We start from the raw sequence: 13,024 nt of genomic DNA, 5'->3' as shown, positions 1-13,024 counted from the left end.
CAATGCATATTTGTGCTTGGTCCTGGGACTCGGGACAAGTTTGGTGAAGTCAGTGTATTTGTGGCTGAATTCATCAACGATTAAGCACTGATACAGGGACAGCTATAAACCGGGCACTGACAGCGCTTCTGGGGCCAATGGATAATCGTTGTGGGTCTCGTGTAAGTGCTTATAATATTCTAGATTAACTTCAAACAAGTGTCCGTTGCACCGTGTTGTGAACGTGCACTTCTTTTTGCAGATCAGTGTAAGCAGGATAAATCCAATGAAATATACCCTTTCGCAATGGTTGAATCATGACCTATTCATACCAATTATTAGAATTTACATACATGATTTAATTGTTGGGGTCAGCGGGTTATATTCGGACACGTCGGGGTTGTTTCTACCAGCGTGTCTATGACACGCCATGGATAATCCGCCACGAAATGATCGGTCGAAAAACATTTTGCTGGTCAATACCCATGCTCGATTTTGGTATTGGACAACAATGCATCCAGTCCGAAACCCAGTCGTGAAAAGTGCATGACAGCGTCACGAAATGCCCGAAACACGGCCGCGAGCAACAACATTTCCATGCGTAAATACAGATCGTAGCCAAGATTTTGTTATTAGAACGTAGTCCAAACATTCTTTAAATGTTCGTAATTGTCAAAGGAAATACCTTCACGTGATAATGATGAATATAACACGCTTCGATCAGTGGCAGCTGAGCTTCAACAAATGTATTCCAGTTGTTCATGTACTCGTACAAATACACGTCTTTCCTCGTTATCAGCACCGTATTGGTTGAACAGTATCAGCGAGTGATTTTGAAGTTCGCCGCCACCGCCGTCAGATTGCCCAATAACTTCTCCAAGGACGAATTCGAAGACTATCGAGTCGATAAACTGCGATTGTCCCTGCCGAAATATCCTACCCTTTTACATGTTGCTGATGCCGTGGCTACTGATTGCATGATCAAGTGGAAATCGTTTGTACGCAGGTTTTTAAGCACCACAAGGGTTTTGTTTTTTGTTGGGACAAATGTTCAACTGCAGATTATGCACAACGTATACGGCACTTCTGTGTGCACCAGTGATGGGAGAGTAATCACAAACGTTGGAACCGGGATTTTTTCTTTAATTTCAGAAAGAGCATTGCTCTTGTCGCTGGAGGACATTTGGACCTTGTCAGTGAAAGCTTTTTCACAAATTCGGAAGTTAGTGTTTGCAGAAAACTTGCGAATGATAAATTGAGCTGGTATATAATCCACTTCGCTTTGACTTCAATCAATTTCAAGAACACCACCACTGCGTCTGATGTGTTAAATTTGAGCACCAGTGCTCTGCGAGCTTGTACTTTGGGCATGAAAAATGACTGGTTGTTCTGTTTTGCCATCAATTCGAACTGCTACATAACTAAACCCGCATGGAATTTATTCTGCGCCTTGCACTGTTTGATCGATATCAGGCGCATTTGTGTCCTCGTTAGGAGATCTGCTTTCTGCTGAAACATTCAGGCATTGAAAATCCGCGTAGATGATATACGGGACCTTCATCTTTCGTTTTGCTGCTGTAAATGTTACAGTGTTTTTACCAGGCTCTGGCATGATTGTGCACTGTGGTTTTCACTGATACCATCGCATTAAAAGTAGTGACTGATGAGGAGTTCTTGAGTTCTAAATGCATACATTGATATGTTTGTCCCTTGTGTTTGCTATGTCGGTTAAGCTGCCGACCAAGATCCTCTCTCCATACGTAGTGCGAAATCGATTTCGCTTCTTTTATTTCCCTCATCAACAGCTAATCAATCTGAATTCGTTATTGCCGACCATGAGGAGATAATACCAGCAGATAAAAACCTTTGTCATTCGTGAATACATTAACAGCGATACCTTGGTTAGGTGTTTCAAATGTTTTCAGCGTGGCTTTGCTAACCTGCACGAGAAACTCAATATCACCAACGTTGAGGTTACCCAGTGCATTCGAGGGATATCTTGATTATCGCTGACCGGGTATAGTACTAGCATAATTGCCCATTCAAAACATCTGTTATCAAAGCTTTTCATGTTGAAAATTGTTTGCTGAAGTTTCGGTATTTTGTCCGGGTCAGAAACTGAGATCGCTTCAGTTCTGGTGATTATTTCATTGATTTCGTTTGTTGTTACATCTGCTTGTTCTTGTGCTTGGACAGCCACAGGTGTTTACTAGTTTGATTTGTTTCTGCATATTTTATAGTACTCATAAAAAGCTCCGCAAGGCTGGTTACCTGATTTGACTCCGATGTCACTTTTCAGGCCAGTTCGTGTCCCTAATTCCTCAAGTAATATTTGTGTGTGTGTGTGTGTGTTGTACTGTAGTCATAATTGCAGGTACTGCCCCAGGGTTCGTATTTTTAAGTCAGCCAGGCTTTCATTTGTTGCATCCCAATGCCAAAGAGCTTCTAATTTATATGCACACGAGCGTTTATTTAATTGACAAAAACACTGCTACAATGTCTGTTAGCAGCACTCCGACTAGTAGTCTCCATGGCGAACACCAGGCTGTAATTCAACCATTGCCAAATAATTGAAGCCTATCTCAGAGTACCCAGAAAGAAATCTTTCTACTGTGTTGATAAAAACATTTTACAGAAAGGAATCTTCCTTAATAAAAACTAATGAGTTATCGTCGAGTACGACAGCAACGTCAATTTTGTCAGGCGACCGTCCCATATACCTAGTATTTTTTAATCTGCCACGTGAATGTCATCCACTTTTTGGGATCGTTCGTGTTCGATGAGAGCGTCTAGAAATGTTTTTATATACGCACTATTACATCGTGGTAATGTGCTTTGTAAAAGAAATTGTGCTGAGATGCCATTCGTATACTTATTTTTTTGGGAGAATTAGTGCAGCACCTTCTGCTCTTCTTTAATGAGCCTGTATAGTGCATTCAAACGATAAAGCGCTCTCAATTTGTTTGCCACGTATTTGACATCCCATTTCTTTGGAAGATTTACACGCCCTTTGAAACGTCCAAGAATTCCTTCAATATACTTTGTGAATCAATAGTTTCGTGGCCATGCACCATTTGTATATAAACAGCCACTGACAGTCTCTTCAATATGAGACTATTGAATAACTCGACTGTATATTTCTTTCTGTTAGCACAAAATGATCGATGTACATATACTATAGAGGCTACATAATACATTGCAACAAATCAATATTGATTGTTGCAGGCTTGGCAGTGTATATATTGATCGCTGCTATAAACATGCCTGTCTGAATACATTACTCTCTTCAGGATTTTATATCGTTTTCACAATCACCGCCACCTGTGGAGCTAAATGGTCATGCTGGATAGCGGCGAGGACGGGAGTAAAGACCGCAAGGTAGGCTGGTAAGGCAAAACCCCAGTTACGTCCTACTCAATGCAAAGTTGTGCAAAAATAATAGACGAGCTGGTTCTTGTGTCCATGTCAAGCGAACCAAAATGTTTGATCTACTTCTAAGTTGTGAACAAAGGACGTAAGCACGGGATTTGGTAAAAAAAAGTATACCCCGCCAGAGTTATGCAAAGACATGATGAAAAAACAATATCATGATAAATGTGTGTCAGGGTAATAAACAACAACAACAACAACAACAATAATAATAATAATAATAATAATAATAATAATAATAATGATAATAATAATAATAATAATAATAATAAATAAAATCACAAACATGTAATTACTTGGGTAGATATTAGCGCAAAATTTGCGTTAGATGTAAAACTTATGAGTGGCTCTGTTTTTTTTTATAAGACTGCAATGGTAAGTGTAATTGATTTGATTTAGGTCAAACTCCAAGTGAATTTTCAATTGTGACATACAGTATTTATCCTTATGTGTGCGTTATATATCAATCAGCTCCAGGTTAGACGAGCGACTGGACTGAATGTTCATTCGAGTTGTAGTGGTTGGCGACTTTCCATTTGATTTTTTTTGCCAATGTGGTTTTGTGATTATTTTAATCCATTTCTGAAATCAATGGTTTCGACAACATATAGAACTGACACATATCTTGAATGTTAGATGGTAGGTTGTTTTACTGGCTCGACATCCTAACTTCTGATTGTTAAACTTCTGAAAGATTTGGTCTCAGGCATATCTTTGCAAATTAGGCAACTATTGCCTTCGTAACGGTGTGTGATTGAATATGTGGTCCTGTTTGAAATAACCCAGGCACATACCAGGTGAAGATTGAGACATTTACGCAACAATAAAAACTGAAATATACCCTTGACACATTCGGACGATTCAGTATGGTGGCAATGCTGGCGTATGATCTGTTATTTCAATAACTGTAATTATAGTTTTTGTTTGAATTGAGAATGCACATTATATTTTCGTCACGAAATTTTTTATCAAAATCTTGATTATCACGCATTCGTAGATCTCGTACAATTGACATAAATATCTTAATAATAATATGTACAGAAAAATGACCTGCATTATAATCGTTTTTAATCAAATCAAGAAATTTAACAAGTAATAAATTAGAATGGTATTGATCATTGTAGAATATTGTCATTATGCTTTTATAGAGAACGCTTATCTTTGCAACAAACCAACAATTATTCCTTCACATATTAAGTATTATTTTGTTTTAGTTTAGAGCTCTGTTCGTTGTTGCCGGTGACAGAATACCAGGCCAAGCGTTCGGTCATGATTCGAGTGATATTTACATGTATTTCAACAAATGTCACATCATCAACAACAAACCAACGCTGAGTCTTCACTGGGTTGATTTTAAGAGAGTCAACCAGTATATAAAGGAAGGAAAAATTACCAGGATGGAAGTAGATACATTTTGCTTTATGCGTGGTCTGATAGATGGTTATCTTCTTTACGTTACAAAAGTGGTAAGCCAAATAATGACTCATTTTAGATTACAGGTCCTCAATTGTGATTCGTTTAGATGCAAAGGAAAATAATTACAATACTATTTTTGAAAATAATTTAAAACCGACATTTTTCATTCAACTGTCAGTGCTATATCGATGTAGGCTAAAATGCACAGAACATTCTTTTGTAACTGCAATGTTTGTTTGAAATTAATTGTATTGCCTCAGTAATAAAGAAGTTCTCATTTTATTGACGTAAATAACAATGTGAATGTATATCTGGGTCCAGATTTTACCAAGATGCTGTTAGTTAAACTCGAATAATTTTCTGCACCATATGGGTTATTCCTGTCTATTGTTACACGAGCGAAACGAATCATAGTCGCGAATACAAATATTAAATACATTACCATTTTAAATTTTTACAGACATTATGAATATGACACCATTATCTGGAGGTACCAATTCATATTATATTTTCAAGGATGCTGTCTTATTACGAAAGTGGCTAGTACTGAACACATTGAAGTCAACGCAACAAGAGGATCAGAAAGATCAATGGCTATTTAGCTCCTTCCTCCAGTCATTGTATGCAATCTTTGGCAGGTTTGCTCCAAGTATGATCAAAAGTTATACAGGTATCATCGACAGGTGTCATTTTGATATAATAGTTTTAATATTTCACATTTGCCCTAGTATGAATTTAAAGATGACACGTGGTCATGAAGATGTCAGTTGGAAATATTTTCATTTTCCACAGGACTTTGCATGGAAAGTTACAATTGTTTTAAAGACTTTAATGGGTGTAACATTATTAATTTATCACTTGTGACTTTGTAGATCTTTGACAGAAGTGTATTTTTGCTTTTGTCATAATTTATAGTAGAATCAGCAAATGTATTAAGATTTGTATGAGCCTTAAGCAGTTGTTTTCAAATTGTCAAGCCGATTCCAAAGACTTATAGCATTTTGATGCAGCCTGGTGTCAACAACAGATTAGCTAAAAGGCTACAGTTATTATATATTCGGATCCTTTACACATTTACATAAATAACTATTACACTGTATTGAGCTATTTAACATGCAATTCCTGAAAGCAAAATGCAAAACTAATATATGCGAAAAATGTTGAACACGAAACCTTGATTACAATACTGATTAACATTTCAGGCAAAAACTAATGTAACATAATACTTATTACTGAACCATACAATGATCACCTTTGTTTATATATATATATATATATATATATATATATATATATATATATATATATATATATATATATATATATATAGGTCACATCTGTTGGATGAATCTATATATTGATCTCGATAAATCAATTCTTTAATCATATTTGTAGAAATATCCATGCAGTGTTAGAATCTGCTGATGCAGTTTTTAATAAATTTGTGTGAAGCAATATCCTGTGATAAACGATGTAGTTTGTATGTTGGTCCACTTTGTAGGCAACAGTAGTTTGTGAGAGATGGAAGTAAAGGCTAAGGTACGAGAGATTCAGTTATCATTAATGTGCATTATAAATATCTCATTCATGTGCTTTTTTATGTGTCTTCTTTAGAGCCATTTCCACTAGGTTTCATCACGTAACAGTGTGTTTCATTTTGTCTGATATTAATATCGACGGTTTAAAAGATTTAAGCAGACACATGTGTTTGAAAATTATTTTCATAAGTACAGTTAAATAGAAAGACCATGTTAAAAGCATACTTTATTCATTAGTCGTATCGCATGGATTTCATTATATTATATTAAATGTGCAACATGAAGTCTCGGGGCAAATATTAACATTTTCCTAAAGGGATCAATATTCTTCGTGTGATTTTGGATTTTATTTCCAAAATAATTTCAATGTATCTTTTACAAGGTTTAGAAAATAGGAAAAACAAATTCTGTCGCACGCATCAAACTCCATATAACTATTCCGCTTCGGTTGGTTTTGCACCTGTGATCAACTAATAATGATTCCTTCATACCGAATGCCCCAAGCTATCTTCATATTTTATTACTTATGATTTTAATAAACATTAAATGTGGCGTTCATGGCAATATTTGCGTTATATTAAATTTATCAGTGATTTATCTTCACACTTCATCACAAATAAGTGTTGCAATCTGTAGCAGACATACTGTCCTTTTTATGCAGGCACAATCGAGTCCAGTGGAAGCCATTCAGATGCTACTGAAGAACCCGAAACGCCTGAAAATGTATGCTCAGGTTGTTCAAGAAAAGCTCCGGACATGAAACGTTGTACAAGATGCATGTCTGTGTACTACTGTGGAAAAAATTGCCAAACTAGAGACTGGCCAAATCATAAGAAAACCTGTAAGGCTAAATGATATGTTCTGATGTCATCGTTTGCATTTTACAAGCCTATGGAGTTATAGTCGCGATTGTCGTTGTTCTCTATGCTTGCATTAACAGTGGACACCGAAAATACTTAGTGTTTCGAAAATAGTTTCTTTACCTTCATGAAACTTGATAGGTGAATGCCTAACTCAGTAAACCAAAGACGGTATTGGACTTACTGTTGCTTACTTAAAACGTTATGGGCAATTAAAGGTCACCTACATTGTACAAACGTGTGATATTATTATAGTTATAAACAAAACGCATTAGTTATGTATGCATACCACAATTATGTTTAATTACACTTAAAACTTCGTTTTATAAAATGAAAAAATATTCGGCAATCTCCGTAAACAATCGGTAGTTTCCGTGTGCCAAAAACGGATATGACGTACATTTATCCGTTCTATTTAACCTGGCCATACAAATGCTTAATTTCCCCACGTAAATGTCTATGTGATATAGCGTACGATCGTGCTTTTGTACAGCAAATATGGTGTACTGTGTTACATAGGGATGTAACCAAAAGAGTGATGATGGGAAAAAGCGTTCTTTCTTTTTCCTAGGAACAATGTTTACCAGAAAAAGTGGATTTAATCGGTGGGATCGATTAGGGGAGGGATGGGAAACTTGTATCATTTATGCCGGATTAAGGTGAATTTGGCCCAAAGGCAATTAGCCCCAACTCGAAATACAATTTCGGCCAAACTGAACATAGTTTGTACGTTCTTTTTCTTCAACAAAAAAGTAGATGCTATGTTAGATAGGTTTTAGAAAAAAAATCTAAATTTGAACAAGCTATTTTGATATTCTTTGAAAGAAAATAATCATACTTGGTAAGGTACATATTTATGAGAGAAAACACAAACTGCAATATCTTGCTTGTTCTAATTAAAATATTTGTATACATTTTTTTGTGCTAAAAATATATGCATCTGCACAATGACATTCTCAATTTAAGTCTTCCGGTCAAATTATCAATAATCATTTATAAAACAAAAATACGTAACAGATAATATTCTACATAATACGTATACATTTTGCTAAAGATAATGTACATGAGATATTATAACAAATATACTTAATTTTAGGCTTCACGTTGTAACACAGCTGCATACAATACATACTAGATTACAGAGAGAGAGAGAGAGAGAGAGAGAGAGAGAGAGAGAATGTTCAGCATTTTGTCAGTATTTAGTTTCTGCAATATGAAGCTCTTACCAGTTAATTTTATTTTTTGTTTTTATTTTTCAAGTTGTCTTAGTGTGTGCGCACGTAAATTGAAAACTTGTCATCACTGGTCAATATCGTCAATCTTATTTGCTCCATTATTCCGTACAAATTAGAAAGGAAATAATTTTGTGTTTAATTTTTGCTCCCACACTCACGGTACAAAATAAATTGATAAACATACACTTGTTTGAAAATAAAATGAAAGAAATTAACCTTGTATTGTTACCATATATTCCATATTTTTTCATCATGCGAAAATTATATTAAAAACATATATATCCACGAATTCCGTATATGGAGCGGATGCCGGCTTGCGTATGCATCCTTAGTGTAGTGTGTGTATCGCTTATGTCAAATAACAAAATCGCAAATGAGACGAGAGTATCACCCGATTGCTTGAAGGCACCTGCCATTTACGCATGATAAGTTACTTATTGCAAACTGGCCCAGATTGTATTGTATCCAGGTTAACTATAAGTCGGTATCTGGTAAATAAAAAAGTCATTATTTTAAAATACATTCAATGTGAGTGCAAATGATAATCTTTTTGCTAGCATGGGTTACGAAAGTATTATTCAAACAAGTTATTACTGTGTTTACTATTTGCCCTGCAAACATCAATTATTATTTCATATGGCAAACAAATAGAAGCCCGGGTGATAAACACAACTGGCAGGGAGCAATAAACTCATTGTTTAAACTTACCGACAGGATATCAGATACATAGGTTATTTTATTGCAAACCAACCTCGCAAACGTGACTTTGGTATCTTTTTAGTGTGCCGATTTTTTGTTTTGAAGTCGGCCGACAAAAAGAAGTCAAGTTCGGTTCCTTTGGATTCTTTACGTGTGTTGATTTCTTTCATCTTTTTTTATAATAAAGTCTGCCGACACAGGGAAGCTAGCATTGATTCGTTTTACCTGTATTAACGAGAATTTTCAAAACAAATTGAAACAATGGAACAGTTTTGAAAACGACACAATCTAGTGCTTAGTGCACGCATACCGATATAAGGCTGAACAGTAAATTAGTTTTCACTAGTTTCATCTAAATATTCTCTATCCATAGTTTATAGTGTTGTATTTTTCGACAACAAAAAGCATGTACTTCGTCTTGTAGGGATAAATGTACGTCATTTCCGGTTGGCGTCCTCTATAGGTGGTAAATCGTAACTAAGGGAAGTAACAGCCTTGTGTACTTCTATTTCGAGTAATTAAATTATTATTTCTTCTTTACATTTGATAATTTTTTGTTCTTTTGTGCGAGTATAACTATTTTTAATCATGTAATGCAAATCTGATATAAATAGGAATATGTTGGAATATGGCTGGTGAGCTTTAAGCAAAAGGTGTTGAAAGCCGGAATCAATTATGCCTCGTAAATACCGTTGAATCGTACGTCTGGATAAAACCAACTTTTATTTGTAAGGTATCTGGGAGACGAACTTTACCAGAACGAATTGGCAAGTTTATTCAGATTTTACAGAAAGCATACATTCAAAGCATATCTCAGTTTTCTACAGCGAAATAGAGCAATTTGCTCTTGGCCAAATCTAGTCTTGAGTGCTTGTATGAGATGACACTCAGTATTATATTGTGGGAAAAACTCCAGAGGATAAGCCTTAAAGATAACAATCGAACAGTTAGATACAAATTAGTTTTCTTTATTGAACATCATGGGGTGTAAGTATATGCTATTATTTCATATTTCGCATTATTACTTGCTACACCATAGTTTCCGGGACTATTGCAGTAGCAGTAGACACATGCAGGCAATCTAAATCTCGTTCTAACAGCTGTAGGTCACAAAGTCGGGGGTTTTGTTTTGAAAATCTGTAGAATAAGCCCTCATTGTGACGAGTTTCATCCTATCACAACAGTAGATATGCTATGAAAATGAGAGGCAATGTCTCAGATTGTAAGGAAATTTTCATTCAGTACCACAGGGATCGATTACGCGCCTTATAAAAATTGTTTTCAAAAGTGTTTGAGACATTCTTCAGCATCTATTTATGCAGATAATGCAGCATATTAGGGGATACTCATAAATCAATTACCATGCTCCGGTGTCCTAGTGGTTAGAGCGTCCGCCTCAGATGCGGTAGGTCGTGGGTTCGATCCCCGGCCGAGTCATATCAAAGACTTCCAAAAATGGTACTAACAGCTGCCTCGCTTGGCGCTCAGCATTAAGTGTTAGTGTTAGGACTGGTCGACCTGATGTCAGGGTAATGTGACTGGGTGGGACATCGTGCTACATGTCTGCGGAATGATGCCCCAGTGCTAGACATCACTATAAACTGGCACACTGCAGACATCGTAGCGATATGACTGAAAAATTGTTAAAGCTACGTTAAAAATGTCCAAATCACACAAATCACACATCACCATTGTAGACAAAAACCTAACTTTAGATTTACAGTGTGTGATGGAATAAACGCAGAAAAAAATTTACCTTAAATTAATAGAAGACCTAGTTTGTGAATATCTACCCACCACAATGATCAGCCAAAAATATAGTACTTGTAATCGTACTAGTTTCATAATGTTTTTTATTTTAGTGGAAATTATTTAGATAGAAAGAAGAATGAATAATTTCATTCATTCTGACAAATGGTGCACCTTTCATTTGTTGTGCATAAAATATAGTCCCAAACAAAGTTGAACTAGTAAAAGTAGATTGTACTTTTCTACAAACAATAAATCAAAGAACAAGCGTCCATCCGAATAAACAGAACACTTTATTACGACAAAATCATTTTGAACAGAGGTGAGTATATTTATTTCTGTAACATCTAAACAACGCTTGTTAATAGGGTGGATTCTATTTCTATGCTACCTATATACCGCCACCACCACCCTACGCCCACGCTGCTATCAAATGAGCAGTACCTTTAGTTTTAGTTCTGGTTGTTGTTCTTTCTTAGGGAATTATATATGATATAACAAACTCATCTGGGGTAAATTGTCCATATTCAGACAGCCGAGATAATTTTCCTTAATTTCCATTTGCGATTCGAGTTGAAAAATGGCCGCCAAAACGTGCGTTGAAAAAAAAAACATTGCAGAAGGCTGTGTTAAAAAGTGTTTCCACGATCGCAGCCAATCAGTAAAGAAAATAGTTCACAATAATTTCATGGGCTTATTTGTACAAATCAGAATTACATATGTTTACATGCTATAATATCAAAAATATAAAACTGCACAAATTGTAGGCAAAGTGTAGCGACTATGTGATATATATATATATATATATATATATATATATATATATATATATATATATATATATATATATATATATATATATATATATATATATATAATCTATTCCTATGTTACACACACACACACATATATATATATATATATATATATATATATATATATATATATATATATATATATATATATATACACCAAAAGGTCAAACAGAGAATTATAAAAAAATCGTTTGACTAGAGAAGTACACTTTTACGAGATAGTTTGCAGCATCATATAAAAGAAGCACGGAATATTTCATAATTTTACAATTTAAACCTCAACAAACATTTTATTGTACCGTCCTACTGCTAACATTTATAAGTGGTTGCTGGAATTTGTTTGTGTGAAAATAGTGTGTTAATCCTGTATAATTTGTACTAATGTCAGTTATAATTGTTTCGCTTCGTGTGGTAGATGTTTACCATGTAGCCCGTTTATCAATTACATGGAAAGTTTTACAATATTTGTTTTACACAATATAAACTATTCGTTTGCTAATTATTAACTCTGATAAATATATGATATTATTATGATTATAAACTTATTATTATTATTATTATTATTATTATTATTATTATTATTATTATTTTATAAAGGGAACCTTGGTTGAATTCAAGGCCTACTGTCCTCGCGTTACTTTTTTCATACTTTGTAATCTTAATATAATGAGATTATAATGTATTATTATCAAGATTTAAATGAAGGAATATAAATACAAGCGTGACGACAGAACACAACAAAAATTTACTTCCTTGAATTGTAACTGAATCGTGTTGTTTGTATTCAGCTTCGACAAAAATGTGAATCCTTTTAAATAAATTTGATATCACTTTGATGCCTAGTAGATCTGTAGAGTTGAGGACTTCTCAGACTTTTACATTTTGAGTTGATGAAAAAACCGCGAATAAGAATAAAGCTACCAGTACATTTTTACACATTAATTAAATTCATAGCACTCCAGTGTACACACACACACGCGCGCGCAGCGACAAAAATAAAAATATATCCATTCCAACAACTTCTTAGGTCAATATGGGTAATTCTTTAATTTTTGGACAATACTATAATAATGATGGTTTTTATTATCAAATATCGGGCCTATCCCTATTACGTCTTTGTCAATAGTTTAACGTAAATTGATTAGGAGACTAGTGGAAATGTTACTAATTATGTTCCTTTAACACTTAGAACTTGTAATCTCTTAAATTTCAGAATATTTTGTAAATTACCAAAGCCTTCAACGTGTGTTGCTGCATAATTTGTAGCTCATTTATGGTAGTGAACAATGTTTAAAATTTATGGC

At 34.7% G+C, this 13,024-nt stretch overlaps 1 protein-coding gene across 1 annotated transcript in view; it reads left to right on the top strand.

Moving 5' to 3' along the window:
• Positions 1-11,726, top strand: part of LOC149794363 (uncharacterized) — a 116,804-nt gene extending 105,078 nt beyond the window's left edge. Inside the window, exons 14-16 of the mRNA XM_089968529.1 lie at positions 4,623-4,874; positions 5,341-5,494; positions 7,024-11,726. Coding sequence (XP_089824655.1) covers positions 4,623-4,874; positions 5,341-5,494; positions 7,024-7,217 — 600 coding nt within the window. The 3' untranslated portion in view covers positions 7,218-11,726. The remainder of the gene's footprint in view (positions 1-4,622; positions 4,875-5,340; positions 5,495-7,023) is intronic.
• Positions 11,727-13,024: the final 1,298 nt, after the last annotated feature.

The sequence above is a fragment of the Sinohyriopsis cumingii genome, chromosome 8 (assembly GCF_028554795.1).
Source record: "Sinohyriopsis cumingii isolate HCF-2022 chromosome 8, ASM2855479v2, whole genome shotgun sequence".
NCBI lineage: Eukaryota > Metazoa > Mollusca > Bivalvia > Unionida > Unionidae > Sinohyriopsis > Sinohyriopsis cumingii.
The sequence above is the reverse complement of the archived record's forward strand: the minus strand, read 5'-3'. Positions and strand labels throughout refer to the sequence as shown.